This window comes from Dama dama, chromosome 20 (assembly GCF_033118175.1).
Source record: "Dama dama isolate Ldn47 chromosome 20, ASM3311817v1, whole genome shotgun sequence".
Taxonomy (NCBI): domain Eukaryota; kingdom Metazoa; phylum Chordata; class Mammalia; order Artiodactyla; family Cervidae; genus Dama; species Dama dama.
In genome coordinates this window covers 95,890,633-95,908,820 of record NC_083700.1, presented here as the reverse complement: position 1 = coordinate 95,908,820, position 18,188 = coordinate 95,890,633, and the positions used below count along the sequence as shown (strand labels likewise).

The 18,188-nt window shown below is 54.8% G+C and overlaps 1 protein-coding gene across 1 annotated transcript; it reads right to left on the bottom strand.

Moving 5' to 3' along the window:
* Window positions 1-9,763: 9,763 nt before the first annotated feature.
* On the bottom strand, window positions 9,764-15,167 carry PDZK1IP1 (PDZK1 interacting protein 1). The gene is made up of 4 exons (XM_061121981.1): window positions 15,034-15,167; window positions 12,556-12,664; window positions 10,766-10,861; window positions 9,764-10,131 (listed from the first exon to the last, which is right to left on the bottom strand). The coding sequence occupies exons 1-4, from the start codon at window positions 15,098-15,100 to the stop codon at window positions 10,059-10,061; spliced, it is 345 nt and encodes a 114-aa protein (XP_060977964.1). The 5' UTR covers window positions 15,101-15,167; the 3' UTR covers window positions 9,764-10,058.
* Window positions 15,168-18,188: the final 3,021 nt, after the last annotated feature.

The following is an 18,188-nucleotide window of genomic DNA, read 5'->3' as shown; positions in this document are numbered from 1 at the left end:
GTGATGGTCCTCAGGAAATAAATGGTAGCTAAACTTCAGGCAGGACAGGACAAGTTCTAGAATCCCAAACACCTGACTTCCAACCAGGGATCTCTCCATTTGGGCCACCCCATCTCTCAGGGATCCTATCAGTGGTCAGTATGCTCAGACCCTCGGCCTGGGCAGATTCCTCTCTACAAACAGGAAAAGGGGTTGCTGGTAGCTTTAAGCATCCCAAGGATTGTGTGTGAGCACTGCCATTTTCAAGATACTGCCAGCAATAAGGAGAAAGGAGAAAGGACAGAACAGACATTTGGCAAAAAGAAAGTATTGTACTTTGTGAACAATTTTTAAGTGTTTGGCACAAAAGCAAACTGGAATCTTCCCCCACCCACACTGTTTACAGTGAACTGATTAAGTGTAAAAGGCTTCAACTGTTAAAGAAATCACTGGTGAGCATGTACTTTGCAAGAGCCTCAAAAATGCTTATATTCTTTCATGGCGTCATCCCATTCCTGGGAGTTTGTCCTAAGGCAGAACCATTGTTTGCAGGGTTTTTATGGGAGAGGCACAATGACTAAGGTCATCTAAACAGAGGCAGTGTCCCACCCCAGCCAGAGCTGGGACATCAGGAACCAGAGTGAAGGAAACAAGGCCCAGGAGAGCCTCGTTCAGGAGGACAGTGGGGCTTTCAGGGACAGAGAGGCTGAGCCTGTGCTTTCCAGGCAAATGGGAGCCCACTGGACTCAGCTGAACCATCAACTATGCCTCAGCCCACCCAGCCCAGCCAGCTTGCAGACTAATTCCAGACCATACTTAATAAAGAAGGACCTTGAGGAAGAGGTAAACTCATTTCTAATACCCTCAACTGGGATAGCGGACAGAAGTAAGCACAAGTGGGTAATAGCTGATGGGCAATGAGAATGCTCCATGGTTGGCAGGCAGGTGTCTGGGCAAGGTGGCCCTGGGTCTACACCATGTCAGATCTTACTAAGGCTTTGCACTGGACTGTCTCCACAAATATGTTGTAGAGCCTCTTTGATGTCCATTTAAGAAAAAAAAAAAAAACTTGAGAGGTAAAGTGATTTGCCCAAGATCATGCAAATTATTTAAGTGGCTGAGCTGGGACTGGCTGACACATATTCATTCATCTGACAGACACAGCTCTTCTTCTGTGTAGGGACTCTGCCCAGGGACCCGGAGATGTCATGCTCTCCAGGAGCTCGCAGATAGAAAATATAATCCACCTGGTGAGTTTGGAGTGGGAACGATGTATCAGAAAGCGTTCCTGAAGTTGGTGAGGCTGGCAGAATGGAAAACATAAGCCCAGAACATAAACAAATAGGCTCTGAGATGTGAAGCACTGTGGTAGGGGAGGAAGGAAAGCTTGTAGTTAAGTAGCAGAGTGCCATCTCGTGGCGAATTAAGACATTGCAGGCAAAAGAGGAAAAGAAAGATGTCTGTTGCTAGCACTCACTAAGTATTTATTTACTCTCTGCTTCCTGAACATATATTAACTCATTTACTGTTCACTGCAACCCAATAAGATGGGCATCAATTTATCCTTAATTTTCATATTCAGGCGCTGAGATGCACCTACGTTACTAACTTGCCCAACATCATGCTGGTATAAAATTGGAAAAAATAAATAAACAAAAAATAAATAAAATTGGCAGGGCAGGATTTGCCCAGGGAAGTCTGGCTTCAAGTCCAGGCCCACTCCTGGAGGAGGGAGGCTCACCTCACAGGTGTGACGGGCTGGGTCCCGCTTGACTCTGTTTGGGAAAGGTCTCTCGAGTGACCGTGTGTGGAGGATAGTTGGAGCATGAAGCAAGAGTGAGAAGAAGGAGAAGGACAGAGGGTTGCTGCAGACATCCATGCAAGCTGCAGACCTGAAGCAGGGGAGATGGGGTGGGGTGAGGGAGGGGGATTTGGGGTGCATCCCGCCTCTGGCCTGGGTGATGAGTGGGGGTACCCCTAGCAGCATACTCAGATGAGTAAGAGACCCAGAATTCCATCTTGGTCTGAGGTTCCTGTAGAGTTGTGCAGGAGGTAACTGGGTCCTAGAGGGGATGGGGCTGAAGATGCTGATTCAGAAGCTGATACGTCATAGGAAGGAATGTAAATAAATGGAGAGGATAAGGTCCCTATGACATTCATCCAACCACCATTGACCGGGGACCTCCCGTTATTCCGGACCTACGCCAGACACTCGGACATCACAACAAACACAGCAGCTATGGTCTCTGCCTCACAGAGATCAGCATTCTTGTTCAGAGAGCAACACCATGACCAACGTGAGGCTGTGAGTCCACGGGTCTGTGTGAGCCTGGGGCGCTGAGGGTTCACCAGGGTGGTCAGGAAGAACTCCCAGAGAAAACGGCCATCATCCTATTGTGTTGAGAGCCGAAGCATCAGACAGGCCACTGTGTCTTGCAACAAGAAACAGGATTCTGTGCTCCTAGTGAGGGCAGATTTGGCAGAGTGCTGGAGGTGGAAGATGTAGAGGAATGAGCAGGCAGGATGGAGGCAGAAGTAGCCACTGCCAAGCATCTGCTTAGTTACTAAGGGGACCGCTCTCCAGTTCCCAGATGCCTCTTTCCAATGGACTGTGAGTGCTACAGTGACAAACACTCTATTTTCCTCTTCATCTCCCCATCTCTCTCTCTCTCTCTCTCTCTCTCACACACACACACACACACACACACACACGGAACCCTATATTGAGGTAGAATTAACAATGGATTTAAAGTCAAAAGAGCAGGGCCCAATGCCACTTCCAGACTGTGTGACCTTAAGCAATTTACCTCCCTTTCTGAGTCTGCAATTTTTCCTCAAGAAAATAGGATCAGATTAAATTTTCAATCAGAAATCATCCTACACACCACAAAGTAGCTGTTAGCTTCAATGTGCAAACTACCATCACTGCCTTGAAGGGTTGAAGGGATGGCCCTTCCCAATCTCTTGTTGCAACTTGTTAGCTCTTGGCACCTGGAAGATTCTTCCATCAGCTTCTTCCCATCCCTCTCTCTCCTTTTATTCCCTGCTCGCTGGAGCTCACTCTCCTCCTCGACCCCTCCTCCACTTTGCCAGCACCCATTCTCACCACCATCCCCATCCCACACCCCAAGCTCACAGCCTGAACTGGTCAGGAGCCCGGTTACTCATTTGCAAAGTCCACGTACAGAACAGTACAGGCCTCAGCAATGCAGAACGAACCAGCCCCAGTATGTTGGCTCCTCCAGAGGTCCAGGGGAGCAGCTGGGCCCAGCACATTCTGTTCCAACCAGCCATGCAGAGCCTCTAGCCTGCCTCTCACTCTGATTGTCACATGACATTGGGCAGGGGCCATCCCTTCCTTGGGCTTCAGATTCCACTGTGCAATATTATTAATACTAAACTGGGCTAAATGACTCTAAGGATTTTGCTAGCTCTGACAGAGTGGTCCTGCATCCAACCGAGTTCATCCTATAATAATAACAATAATAATAAGACAAAAGCTAACATTTGTTCAGTTCAGTCGCTCAGTCATGTCCTAGTTCTTGCAACCCCATGAACACCTGTACACTAGGCCTCCCTGTCCATCACCAACTCCCAGAGTCCACCCAAACCCATGTCCATCGAGTCGGTGATGCCATCCAACCATCTCATCCTCTGTTGTCCCCTTCTCCTCCCGCCTTCAATCTTTCCCAGCATCAGAGTCTTTTCAAATGAGTCAGCTCTTCGCATCAGGTGGCCAAAGTATTGGAGTTTCAGCTTCAGCATCAGTCCTTCCAATGAACACCCAGGACTGATCTCCTTTAGGATGGACTGGTTGGATCTCCTTGCAGTCCAAGGGACTCTCAAGAGTCTTCTCCAATACCACAGTTCAAAAGCATCAATTCTTCGGTGCTCAGCTTTCTTTATAGTCCAACACTCACATCCACACATGACCACTGGAAAAACCATAGCCTAGACTAGATGGACCTTTGTTGGCAAAGTAATGTCTCTTCTTTTTAATATGCTGTTCAGGTTGGTCATAACTTTCCTTCCAAGGAGTAAACATCTTTTAATTTCATGGCTGCAATCACCATCTGCAGTGATTTTGGAGCCCAGGAAAATAAAGTCAGCCACTTTTTCCACTGTTTCCCCATCTATTTGCCATGAAGTGATGGGACCGGATGCCATGATCTTAATTTTCTGAATGTTGAGCTTTAAGCCAACTTTTTCACTCTCCTCTTTCACTTTCATCAAGAGGCTCTTTAGTTCTTCTTCACCTTCTGCCATAAGGGTGGTGTCATCTGCATATCTGAGGTTATTGATATTTCTCTTGGCAATTTTGATTCCAGCTTGTGCTTCCTTCAACCCAGCATTTCTCATGATGTACCCTGCAAATAAGCAGGGTGACAATATACAGCCTTGACATACTCCTTTTCTATTTGGAACCAGTCTGTTGTTCCATGTCCAGTTCTAACTTGCTTCCTGACCTGCATACAGGTTTCTCAAGAGGCAGATCAGGTGATCTGGTATGCCCATCTCTTGAAGAACCTTCCACAGTTTATTGTGATCCACACAGTCAAAGGCTTTGGCATAGTCAATAAAGCAGAAATAGATGTTTTTCTGGGACTCTCTTGCTTTTTTGATGGTCCAGCGGATGTTATTGTGTGCAGTAATAGTACACTTGACACTATTCTGTGTATTATGTGCTCTGCTTGAGTCTTCACAACACCTCTTATTAAATGGACACCATGTACTCCCCCCAGTTTACAGATGAGTAACCTGGAGCTTGGTTGACTGATTTGTCCAATATGATATCAGTGTCACATCGGTGTTGTGTCCAGGCTGCCTGGCCCAGACCTGTCCTCTTAACCTCCCAGTGGGCATCCAACTGGAAAGCAAAATCTCTGGCTGAACTAGAAATTGCTCAACTGCACTTCAGACCTGCCCTATGCACCCAAATGCCCCCTAGTCCTCTCCCTGTAGACATCCCACCAGCTCCCAAATCACTTGTCCAAATGCATCCTCACCCCACACACTCCTGCTCGTCCCCTGGCACCTGTCATTCACGGGGCCCCCCACTACCCAGTGCCTTCGTGAAAAGCAGGAAAAGGCTCCCCTCCCTGTAGGCCAAGGCAGGCCCCCAGGCTGCAGGTAGAGGTGCAGTTCACACAACCCTGTCAGTGCTCCCCAAGAGGTTCCACCACCTTCCAGCCTGCTCAGGACGATCCTGAGACTCATCCCTGAACTTCCTCTCACTCTCTCTCTCATCAAGCTCTCTATTCTTCCTCCCCACGGAGCCAGGGTCTCCAGGGAGCAGGGCGCCACAAACATTATCATTCCTTATTCTCTGGAATAATGACTCAAGACAGAGGCCATGGGACTCTCGGACCATTTCTGAGAGAAAGGGAGGTGCGTCATGAGGACCGGATGCTAAGTCCCCCAGAGCCTGGCCCTACCAGTAGTACTCAGAACCTGAAGTTTTCACGGAGCTGGCCTCTAGGGACACAAAGAGGGGGCACTGGAGGCCCGGCTGCCCTTGAAGCTTGCAGTGCGAGGTGCTGCACAACCTGTGAGGTCCCGAGCGCCCGGCCATAGGAAGGTCTTTGGTCCCCATGCTTAAGGGGGAAGAGCCCCCTGAAGGTCCAGTTCAAAGGCTCTACTGAATCCACTCTTCACAATGAGTGTGCAGCCACCAGGAGGCAGACGTGGGCGGGGAGGGGGAGAACAACCCCTCCCCAGCAACTGAAGACCAGATGGAGCATCGGTGTTCACTGACCCCAGGACCTTCAGCCAGAGAGAGCTTAAGAGCGGGGGTGCAGGTCCTGTGTGTGTCTGTACCTATGTGGAGTGGACGGGTATGGACTGGGATTTAGTCTCTCCTTCTGGGTCTCTTCGCTACCCCTTGGGCTTCCCTTTCCTGGGCCCAAGCGTGGGTGCTGGTGACTCAAAGAGGAAAGTCACCCCCTGCCTGCCCTCGAGGAGCTCCCAGACCTGACGCTGGAGCTGCACACAGACAAGGAAACAGGCAACACAGGGCAGTGAGTGCAGAGATGCTGGTGTGGCCCAGAGGAAGCCCTTAGCCCAGGGCTCAGGGCGAGCTTCCCAGAAGAAGTGACTGCTAAGCCGAGCTTAAGGGGTCTTCTGGCGAGTCTCAGGTGCAAGGATAACACATACATTATCTCTGCTTCCTCCCAGTAACCCCGCAGGGAAGTCATGACAGAAGCAGTCTTACCAGCAAGTGAAAAGAACATCCAGAAGCCCAGGTGGTCCCACAAGCAGTGAGGCGAAGAGCTGGACTTTCAACTAGAGTCTGCATGATTCTTAAGCCCCAGCTCTCAGCCACTGTGTGGACTACTGGGGTCTGAAAACTGGGAGGAGAGCCAAGCTGAGGGCTCCAGGCTCATAGACCAGATCTGAAGGGGAGGCAAATGCCTCCCATCTTCATCCCAGAGCAAGTTCCACGGGTTCGAGCCATGTGACTCACCTGAGAGCTTGGTCTAAGGAGATAGGGTAGGATAAGGAGAAAGACAGCCCGTCACAGGCAATGGACACCTCCCATTGCCCCCACTCCTCTTCCCTGGGCTGGGGGAAGAGACTCTGCCTGGCAGACATTCCCCGGTGATATTAGGCTCCCTGAAATACAATAAGAGTGCAGTGTTTCTACTCATGTCACTCTGAGCATGAGAGAAGTCATCTTGAAAATTATTCCAAGCCCCTGCGACTCTATCTTAATAACACTCAAGCTAGGACTCCGCACCCTTTTTTCAAAACCAACTCCAGGCTGGAAGTTCCTCTTCAAGTCTAACTGAAGTAAGCTGTGCTGCAATCTACTTTCAACTCTGCAGTTGCTGGGTGGGGCTTTTAGCGTGATTCGGGTGTAACCTGCAATGTAACCCTGTGAAATCCAAAACGTTTTAGGTAGAGGAAGAACAGGAAAGGTGCCGGCCGTATTACAGAATGCCGGAGGAGCAAGAATGTCTTCTGGGAGTAATAGAACCTCTGGGTCCTGGAGCCAGGGCCTGGGCAGCCTTCGCCTTCTGCCCAGAGAGCAGGGGGAGGGATCCGCCGGAGGTCAAGCTGCACAAAGAGTGAGACTTGGATGAGGGCACCGGACTTCGCCACCGCCTCGAGGGGCATCAGGGCAGCGCAGGCACGTGGGGAGAGCTGGGGAGAAGGCAGGGGGAGAGCCCGCTGGAAAAAGAGGGCGGATGAGAGGTGAGAGAGAAGGCGTGAACAATGAGTTCAGGTGGAGGAAGGAGAAGGGAGACACGCGACCGATACAAGAAGATGGAACTAAAAACTGCACTCGGAAAGAGACTGGAGCACAGACAGGGAGATGAGTAAAGGCGGGGAGAGCCAAAGAGAAAACAGGCTTGGGACCGGGAGGTCCGGCCTGGGGAGAAAGGGGTGGGGAGGGAGCAGGAAGGCGTTGAAGGAGCATCCTCTCCCTTGTCTGTCAATCAAGGAGCTCAGAAATCCCCTTCCCGCAGGGCGGGAGGGGCAGAGAGCTTCCCCCACGTCCCCTGACGCCCTGCCCCAGCCCAGAGGCTCCCCCTCCCAGGCCCCCCGAGCGATGCCCCCTTGAGACTGGCTGTGCAGCCCCGATAGATGGTGGGGGGCCCAGCTGGTGCGTTATCAGCCTCCTCCAGGAGCCAGCCTGAGCCACTCAGCGGCTGCCAGTCTGCGATTAGGCCCCCGGAGGGTCATTAAGCACCGCCCTGGCCCGGACCCAGCCTCCTTTCCCTCCTTCCTCTGGCCAGACTGGCAGGTGGGAACTAGCGATAAGGACTGGGGGCTCCGGCAGTTCTGGGGCCGGCAGCTCCATGCCCCCTGCCCCCTGTCAGGGCAGGAACATGAGGTTGGGGGGAAGGTCAATGCCAGCACAGCCCCACAAGGACCCCAGGATGGAGTTCCCACCATCCTTGTCCAGCTGGTGGGGAAGGGGCTAAGGAGGCTCCTGGAAAGGCCCGGGGGGTGTGGGGTGGAGGGAGGGGAATCTGACCCCTCTACTCACCCAGCGGGCCACCCCAGCCCAGCCCACCACGCCCCCCCCCACCCCCCCACCCCCGCCACCTTCAGCACCAGGACAGGACAGCAGCTGCCACAGCCCCTGCTGGTGAAGTGTGAGGGGCTGGAGGGGAAACAGGGGGATGGCATCTCTGCCTTCAGAGCTGGCAGGCCAATGAGGAGTCAGACTGGGAACCGCCTCCCCCCACCTCCGACACCCCGAGACAACTGGGGGGGTGGGTGGTGCTGAGGTGAGACAACAGGGGGCTGAGGTGGGAGGAACGTAGCTTCATACAAGGAGGATCAGACCCAGGCAGCCGAAGGCTGGGCTGGCTGGTCACTTGACTCTGTCCTCTGGTCTAGTCAAGGAAGACTTCCTAGAAGAAGAGGTACCTAGGCAGGGCCAAGGAGAAGGAATGTGCAGAGTTTACACGGGCAGAGGGGGGTGAAAAGGCATTCTTTCATGTGTGCAAAAGCAGAGAGTGGGAATCACAGGAGCTCTAGCCACAAGTCACTGAGCTGAAGCCCAGAGAGGAGAGGCAAGTCACACAGCAGGGCAGAGACCCTGAAGTGCGGGATCTTCCCTCGGCTGCAGGCTGCAGACTAGCCCCCAGAGAGGTGGGAGGGATGGTCTGGATTTCGGGTGGAACTCCCCAGGGGTATTTGCGTGAAGCCCTGGAGCAGCACAGGAGCAGCTATAACGGAGGAACCAGAGGCCGTGACAGGTTGAGACAGGTGGCAGAAGGAGATCTGAGGGACAAGGTGGGCTGCTTCCTGCCCTCCAGCCCCTCGCCTCTGGAACTTGGGGTGCTCCCGGGACAGCCTGCCTCCAGTTGCCACCCCAGACAGAGACAGAGGCTGTTCTCATGAGAATGACAGTTCTAGAAGTGAGGGGTCTCCAGGGTCAGCCAGCCCGGTTAGGGTCATGTCCCCTCCTTCCTGCTTCATTCTCCCAGGGGGCCCAGTTCCTTCGCCCCACCCCCACCTGGATCTGGGAGTCAGTGCCTTAGGAAGGATAATTCCCACTCAAGCTTTGTGGTGAGCCTGGCTAAATCCTCAGAAGGTCAGCAGAGCTCAGAGAGGACATTGACTCTCCAAAGTCACATGGCAAGTCAGGAGGGGACTTGCTCAGACTCCAATCTGAGCTTCCCGAGTCCTAGCCCTAGACTTTCCCTAGTGCTTCCAATGCCCCAAGCCCAGCCCAGAGGGGCCATGGGGATGAGGACAGAGCTGGATGAATGAGCAACGAGTGAACCCGCTGCAACATCTGGCAACATGGAGGCAGGGTGGAGGGGTCAGGGTTGGTGCTACATGAAGAGCCCAGAATCACCCAGATTTGCAGTTGTGAAGGGCAGGTCAAGAGAGGAAGACTCGGGACTTCCTTGGAGGTGCAATGAAGAATCCTCCTTGCAGTGCAGGGGACCCAGGTTCAATCCCTGGTCAGGGAACTAAGATCCCACACACCGCGGAGCAGCTAAGCCTGTGCACCACAACTAGAAAGTCTGTGCACCGCAAGGAAAGATCCTACTTGACGCAACAAAGATCCGCGTGCTGCAACTCAATGCAGTCAAATAATACATGTTTTCTTTAAAAGGGGAGGGGTGCTTTTTAAGAGGGTCTCTGCCTGGAGCAAGAAGTGTGCTCCTTGGCCTCGGGGGTTCTCCCAGAGAGGACTTCCTGGAAATTCTCCAGAATCACCGTGACAGTGGCTTTGGAAGATGAGTCAGAAAGCAAGATTGGGCCTCTCTGGAAGCCTAAGGAGCTATTTCTGAGCTATTTAGAGTCTAAGACCCAGAAGTACAAAATGTCTTTATTTCACAGAAATAAGGGCCCTTGCCATGGTCGGGGGAGGGAGATGTGAGGCAGGATGAGAGGTGCTGAGCTGATTGTCTTTTTCAGAAGAGTCTTCCGAAATGAATTGGGCAGGAGACCCCCTAGAACCTCAAGGCCACAGATGAGCCCCAGCCTGGACACAGTCTGAGCGTGGACCTTGGCAGGAGGGTGGGACAGACGTGGGGGTGGAGAAGGCAGGCCCCTTCCTGCTGATCCCTGTAGAGAGAGGGAGGGGGCTGGCATGGACAGGCAAGCAGGGGTCACATCGGGGTGCTGCGGACCTTGCCCTCCTCCTCTGGGATGTTCTCATAGGCATTCTCATGCTCACTGGACCTGAAAGAGGATGATAGGGGTCATTGCTCCTTCTATCCCATCCCCTTCTCCCTGCCCCATCCCGCACTTGTGAGAGCTGTGTCTTCCAGAATAAATGTTTGAGTCCCAGAGGGGGTTCCCTTGACCATATCTGGTCTCCTGCACCTGAGACTGGAGGCCTCTCACCACCACCACCCTGAATCCCATCTTTCTCTGCCATCTAGCTTCTCCCCCGGGGAACCCCACTAAGAAACCCCCTGTTGAGCCCACTTCCTCACTGAGCTTCTTCCCCTACAGATTCTCCTCCCTACAGAGTCCTTCTACTCATCTCTTCAGAGTCCCTTTCTTTCACTGAGCCTCTTTTCCCCATTACACCCCTCCCTATGAATCCAATCTACCCCCTGAGCCCCTCCCCGCGCCGAGTCCCTATCCCCTTACTGAGCCCTCTCTCCAAACTGAGGCTGCATGGAGCCTTGCAGTCCTCCCAAAGGCCCCTTCACTCACCATCCTCCCACACTGAACCCTTTCTCTTCACTGAGCCCTTCCACACATGAGCCACCATACTCCCCACCCTCTCCTCATCAAAAGGTCCTGGTCCTGAGGTCCCCGGGAGCCCCTGGAGCACAGGGTGATCTGCCCTATACCAGTGCCTCACCTGAAGCTTGCTGCCATTGAGGAGTACTTGCCATCTGTTCCCACCAGGATCCCGTCTGCTTTGTTTCCAATGGTCATGACCATGTTTATAGGCTCCCTAGGGACAGAGCTCATCAATAGGGCTCCCTGGGTTCCCTCTCCATCTGTTACCCCTCCTCCTTCTAGTCCAGTCAGGCCCAATTTTATAGGCTCTAGGGGAAGCCTCTCCCTCCAGCAGGGCCCAGCATCCTGGTTCTGGCCACACTCTAAGGGGCCTCACACCCTTCTCCCTGATCCACAGTGGGGCCCTCAGGTTCCAGCCTGAGGTCTACTAAAGACGTACCAGACATTCTTGTACCAGCCACCTCCCAGTCTCCCTCTGCTGTTTTCCTCCGGCCTCAGCTCAGCTCCAGAGCAGATCTGGCAGCCCTCAGTGTCTGCCCCAGATTTCCTACAAGGTTTTCCTAAGCAGTAGGAATGGCCGCTGAAGGCAGAGCTGGGGCCAGTGGAGAAAAGAACCATTTCCAACAACAATCTCCTTGCCTCTTACTCAAGGGTGGCCTTTGCCCCAACATCCCTGGACACCACTCTCATGAGGGTCACCAGGATCCTAACCACTGCTTATCTTTCCTCGGACATCCCACAGGCACCTCAGACATAATATATCCAAGTTGCCCCAGACCTGCCTCTTCTCTCGTGGTCTATGTATCGGTGGGCAGCCCCATCAGAAGCCTGGATGTTTTCCCTGTCCTTCCTCCCTCCTGTCTCTATGTGCCGACCCCTTCCTTCTTTGACAGCTTTTAGACCTGTCCCCTCTCTCCATCCCCTCCGCCGCCTCCACAGTCCAGACTCTCTCCTGACCTCATCCTCATCCCTTTTTTTCATCTGCAGACATCTCAACCCGAGACTGGCTTACACACTTGCACTGGATCCTTACTGCATTAAGGACAAAGCCTGAAGTCGGGGGCCTTAGTGCACAAGCATCTGCCTGGCCTGGGCTCTGCTGACCTTGCCAGCCTATCTCAGGCCTCTCCATCCCTCTCTCCATCTGGGAACTGCTCATGTTTATTCAGTGTCTCCTGCAGGGCTGCTGCTGGCACCCAGGACCGGCCACCAGTATGAGAACCAGGGGCAGACGCAGACTTGCCCCAGAGTTGACAGGTGCAGAATGAACTAGATTTCAGCCCAGCCCCCTCTGCCTTTGTGCTCTGCTCCGAACTTAGGACCCCTCAACTGCAATGCTCTCCCACCCTGCACTGTGCTGGGACTGGCTCCTGCTTGGGCTTCAGGATAAACATACAGTAGGAAACCTTCTCTGGTCGCCCTCCTTTCCCCCCCAGGTCAGGCCCACACGGCACTCTGCAGGCTCCTTTAGCATCAGCCTCAAGCTGCGATGGCTCCCACCAGTTTTGCCTTCCCTTCCCATCTGGGAGTCTGTGAGCACAAGAGCAGCGTTTGTCCCGTTGCCCCTTTGTACCTCCCGAATGTGACATGCCAGCAGACCCTGGAGAAGGGCAGAACATTCCTGTCCAGGGGTTTTCACAGCCCCCATCACAGATGGGCCGCTGTCCCAACTATACATATAGAAACACTGAGAATCCGAGAAGAGACAACCTGCCCCCAGTGAGCACACTCAGCTGTAGACACTACCAAATCTCCGCTCTGCCCCCCGAGACCTCAGGCCTCCGTGTCCCTTCCACACAGTGAGAGGATTTCATCAACCCTTCTCCCTGCTACAAGAGCAGTGGCCAGGGTCCTGGTCCCACCCTGCCTGCGCCGGCCCAGCTCCAGGGCCGCCCAGGCAGCACTCACGGCTCTTCCTGGCACCAGAAGTGGTTGACAGCAAAGGCGATTGCGACAAGGACCAGGAACACAGCCACAGCAATAAGGCCTTGCATCCAGGGCTGCAGGTTCCCCCGGCCTGGAAAGGGAGGAGTGTGCTATGCTTTGGCGGGGGAGTTGTCCTGCAGCAAGCTGGGCACTGCCAGTGCAGGGGGCCCTCCTGCCTCTGGGCAGGGGCCTGTGCTGGAGGCTCCCAGCCCACTGCCTGGACCAGAGGAGACCGTCTGGGGAACAAGGACCCCGTCTGACCACTGGGCTTATAAAGGGGAGGGTGGTTTGGAGGAAGACAGGATTTGGAAGAAAGAAAGGAGCCAAGGAGGGAGGAAGCCTCAGAAAGCAGCGTCTGAGGTCCAGGCAGCCCAGAGTGTCCCCTCCTCCAGACCTCTCCCGCTGCAGTGGGTAACAAGTAGGGGCCCCCAGGGAAAGCCTCGGCCCAGGGACCAAAGGGCAGCCCCCTGAATAGCCAGCCTGGCCCTGCCAGGGAGGGTGGCTCCCCTCCTCCCCTGCTCCCAGGCTGGAGCGGCCCAGAGCTAATATGACTGGGCTGGCATCTGGAAGATCCTGTTTTGTAGCAGAGGTTCTCTGGGGTTGGGTAGGCGTGGGAGCACGGACAGGCAGGGCCGCGCAGCTGGGAGTGCCAGGGGTGCCCAGAGGAAGGGTGGGACAGAACACCTTTGGAAAGGCAGGACAGAGGGCCGAGCTCTCTCTGGGTCTTGGCAGAAGGGGAGCTTCCAATCTGAGCCCTTTTCGGCTCCTCTGGCTGGGTGCCCAAGGGACTAGGCCAGACACCAGTCTGAGGCCCCATCCAGGCACCTTCTCTGTGTTTTGACCCTTGACCCTTGACACCACCTCTAACCCTCAAGATTTCGCAGAAGTCTCTGCTCTCAGCCACTGGCAGCCCCAAAGGGTTCTCCTCTCCCTGGACATCACCGTGCTCTGTGAGCCCGAGAGAGCCTGGCCACACCTAAGGACAGACACACAGTAGCAGTTAGATGTCTCAGGAAGGGACAGAGGCCAACAGGAAACTTTTGAAAGGTCCTGCTTCCAGGCAAGAATACCTGCGTTTCTAGTGCCGTCCTGTACCTAAAGGACCCAGGCTGAGCATCAGAAACTTCATTCTGCCTCATTCCCTCTCAAAGGTGCTTCCTTGAGTCTACCCGAAAGCTCTCCTGCTGCAGGGAGGCACTGCCTTCTCCGAGCAGTCCCTGATCCTGGCAGGTGTTGGGAAGGAGGGAGGGCCCCGGGAACTCTGTCCTGTGGTCAGACCTTGCTCATCTCCTTGGGTGAAGGGAGATACACAGTGTGGTTACTATATGTTCCATACTTGCCAAAACGCTGTGTTCTGGACTCCTTGTTTTCCCAAAAAACAATGGTTCAGGCCCTTTGTTTCCTCAGTGGCTACTCAAGGATTGGGAGTCAGGGCTCAGGCCCTGGGAGGCCTGTCTCTGCAGCCGATTCCTTCCAGACCCACCAGGGACACTGCTCTTCCTTCCAGGTGGCTCTGGGATGGATACACAGCACAAGGGGCAGGGCCTGCGGCAGGAGAGAGGAGATCTAGCCCTGTCCCTTCTTGCTCTGCTGTGCGACCGACACAAGTTACTCAGCCTCTCTGATCTTCAGTTCCCAAAGAGGGCTTCCAAGGCCTGAGAGACAGAGTTGAAGCAGTCATGCATGAGAGCTCAGGGTGTCTGCAAAGGAGGGGTGCTCTGGAAGCCACCCCCTCTGGGCCCAAAGCCCACCTGCAGAGTCCCCAGACTCTGGCTGCAAACACAGCCTCACAGCACAGGGCAGACACCAGGTGGTGGGTGTGGAGCTTTACCCATACAAAGCCCTACCCCACCCCTGCAGGGCAGGTGCCCTGGGAGGTGGGTGGCCAGGTGTATTGTCTTCATTTTATGGATGAGAAAACTGAGTCTCAGAGAAGGGCAGTGATTTGCTCATCTCCTTGTGTGGCATAAGATACACAGCACACAGCAACACAGAGGCAAAGCTGGACAGAGAGCCCAGGCACATGGTGGGAGCCCCACTGGGACTTTGGGTAGGAAACAATGGGGGTTTAGGCCAAAACCAAGACAGAAACAAGCCTGCCATTGAGGGGTGGCTCAGCCCCCACCCCCACCCTCCTTGAAGCCCCCAACTCTCAGAACCCAGCCATCTCTAGAGCAATTCCCGCTCCTGGAGCGTGGGTCTCAACTCCCCTCCCCAGCCCTAGATCAAGCGTTTCCCTGCTGCCCTCATTTCTCACTTGTGGGAATCATGTCCCAGCCAGAAGCCTGTGTCTGCCTCTGGAGGTTCCCCGGACTAGACCAGTGCCTCTTCCCCCTCCAACCTGCAGGTGCCAAGGGTGATGAGAAGGACCAGAAGACCACCCCCTCCACCCCTGGGCTCCCAGCACCCAGCCCGGCCCTCTCCTCCCCGCAGCCCCGGGGCTGGCCCAGGCCAAGCTACCTTGTTGACAGCTGGCGGGGGGCACTGCCGTGAGCAGGCTCAGGACGACCAGGCTGAGGGCCAACATGGCTGCAGGCACCTGCTCGGGCGGCTGGAACCTGGGCCCCTGGAGCTGCTGTGGGTCCTGTGCGTGTCCGCTGAGATCAGCTCGGCCTGGTTTGACCCTGGACGAGAGAAGCTAGTGAGGAAGGAGGCGAGGGAGGGAGGAGGAGGGAAGGTGGAGGGAAGGGAGAGGGAACCTGCCCTCCCTCCCACAGTAATGAGCTGCCAGGCCTGGCCTTCCCTGGCCAGAGCCCAGCCCACTCAGGCTGGTATTTGAGGTCATCTTCCAGGGACCGTGGGGCCGAGCCCTGGGAGGTGAAGGGAGTCGGGCCTCACCTCCAAGCCCCAGGCCCTGAAATCTTGTGTCAGCTCCCCCTTACTGGCAGTGGGGCTGGGTTCTGGGGAAAGGTGTGACACATTCTGGCTCCTGCCTTTGAATGAGCCCAGTGGGCGGGGCCTCTGGGCAGGGCTGACAGTGGGATTAAGAAATTTGCTGGTTGGTTCCGGACTAGGGGAAAACCCCAGAGGCTAGGAAAGGTCAAAGCTGCCTTCTCCCTGAGAGCCTGGCCGTTTTTCTGTCCTTATCCTCACCTGTCCCCACTCAACCAAGCCAGAGCCCAGGGTCCCACTCCTGCACACAGCCCTGGCTTCTGTCCCTGCACTCCCTGCCCAGTTCACTAGCTTTCTAAATCCGCCCTTTCCCATGGGAATCACGACAGAGAGCCTGAGGTCCTAGTCCCCAGCCATCCCCACCCAACCAAGCTGACCTGACTCAGTTCAGCTCCACCTCTTTGCCCCAGAGTTGATCCTTGGAAACTGGGACAGGATCTGAGCTTGGTCAGAGGCCTCTGCACACACCTTCTGATCCCTCTCCACCTATCCCAATGAGAGCAGTAGGTGTCCTGCTCTGGAGGACAAATGAAGGACATTCACAGGTTGGAAGGTCCAGTCTGGGGCCCTGAACCCCTGGGTCCTTAAATCTCAAGATCCCATGGAGGTCATCAGGCCCTCCAGCTCAGGATCTGAGAATGACCCAAGTTTCTGTTGAGGCCTGGGAGCCAAGGGTCTTACTGGGTCTCCTTCCTCCATGCCCCCCTACATTCCTCCAGGAGTACAGGAAGCCACAGATGCTGGAGTCTGGCTCCACAGAGGCTGAGAAAGAAGGAACCAGTAGACTGAGGCAAAGTCTCTGAGATGGAGCGTCCCCAGAAGCTAGGGTGTGAATTGGAAGCCCCTGCACAGCCTCTCTGCCCAGATACCACCAGACTGGTGCTCACAGGACCTCCTGGTCAGCCCTTGCTATTGCCAGTGGCACACCCAGACATCTCCCCTCATCCCTGCTTCTTGTATGTATGTGTGTGTGTGGTTGTGTGTGCCCACTGCCATGGGGGATACACACATTCATGCAAACATGGGGTCTCAAGGTGATCTCAGGGAACTTGGCTTGGAGGTGAGTGATGCCATCTATAGGTGTCTGTCCTACTCCAACTTGGGTCTTCAGCATGTTCTGGCACCATGTGTGGCTAGAGTAGGCACCTGGTGTGTTAATGAACACCCAGGGCATCACTGCTTGGAATGCAAGGAATGGAGGTGAATTTAACAAACAAACACTGATAACCTTCTTCTAAGCAGGGGAGTTACAGGATCAGATTTGCATTCGAGAAAATACCTCTGGACATAGAGTGGAGAATGAAAGGGGCGCTCACAGACGGGAGAAAGGAAAGTCATGGGGAAACTTACAATAGCAACACAGGGCTGCAGGGTGAGGCAGAGGGAATGGGGTGGAGCCCTATTTAGGAGGGCTGAATGGACAGGACACGGCACCAGAACACTGACTAGCTGGGAGTGGGGAGTGGGCAGTGAGGACCCGAGGGTCACTTCCGTTTGTGGCTTGGCGGCCCCTCACAAGGGGCCAGGGCAAGTTCCAGGGGGTGGGGAGGGGTGACGAGCTACAGGTTTAGATGTTTTGTCCTTGTGGATGCTCCTTAGGGAAGGCAGAAGGCAGGGGGATCCCCAGGTCTAAGGTAGAGAAGCGCAATCTGGGAGCCGCCTGTGGCACAGCATTGGTAGTGGAGGCACTGGAGTGCATGGTCTCCCCAGGATGTGTGTGGGTGCGTGTGTGCATGTGAAGGAGAGAGCCAGGGCAAAGGAGGGGGGCAGACAGTGAGATACCAGGACATGGCCAAACACAAAGGCTCTTTCAAAGGCAGAGAGCCAGGGTGGAGCAGAAGGAGGAACTCCAGGAGAATGGGGTGTCCCAGAAACCAAGGAAGGCAAGATCCAAGAAGAAACAGGGAAGGCACTGCTGGGACCCCCTCTCCAGCCAGTGCGCCCCAGGGGCAGCTCCACCTCTTCCATCATCCCCAAGCCTCAGGTCCCACCTCTCACATCCAAGCATTCCCCCTTCCCTACAGGGTCCGGGGAAGGACAAGGACTCCCTGGGCCATGCTTTGGGGACCTTGGGGGAGGAGGGTGAGCAGGAAGGACAGCAGGTGACCAACAGGAGGAAAACACACCTCCCAGGTCAAAGTCCCAAGCTTTAGAGCAAAACAAGTTGTTCCGGAAAAGGGGGGGGAGGGGGGGCAGGGTGTGGGTGGACACTTGGCTTTGAGGCTGGTCACTGCTCTGTAGGTGTCCTCATCCAACTGAGGGGGGGGGAGTCATCTCTCCAGCTGTATGGACACAGCCCTGGGTCCCCATGGTAACAAGTTGGATCCCCTGCTGGTCTGGCTTGGGTCCAAGATCTGGACTCAGGCCTCAGCAGCCCCACAGGGCTGGACCCTATATCCTCATCTCTGAGCCACTACTCCATCAGCCCTCAGTTCCTCCCTCCTGTTCCCAGCAGATCTCTGTTGCTCTGTGTCATCAGGCCCCCTTAGGTCCTCCACCCAGTTAGATCTCTTGTAATTACCCTTCAGAAAAGCCAAAGTGGTCCTCATTGCTTCTCATTGTTATTCAGTCACTACTTCATTTCTGACTCTTTGTGACCCCATGGACTGCAGCCTGCCAGGCTTCCCTGTCCTTCACTATCTCTTGGAGTTTGCTCAGACTCATGTCCGAGTCATTGATGCCATCCAACCATCTCGCCCTCTGTCGCCCTCTTCTCCTGCCCT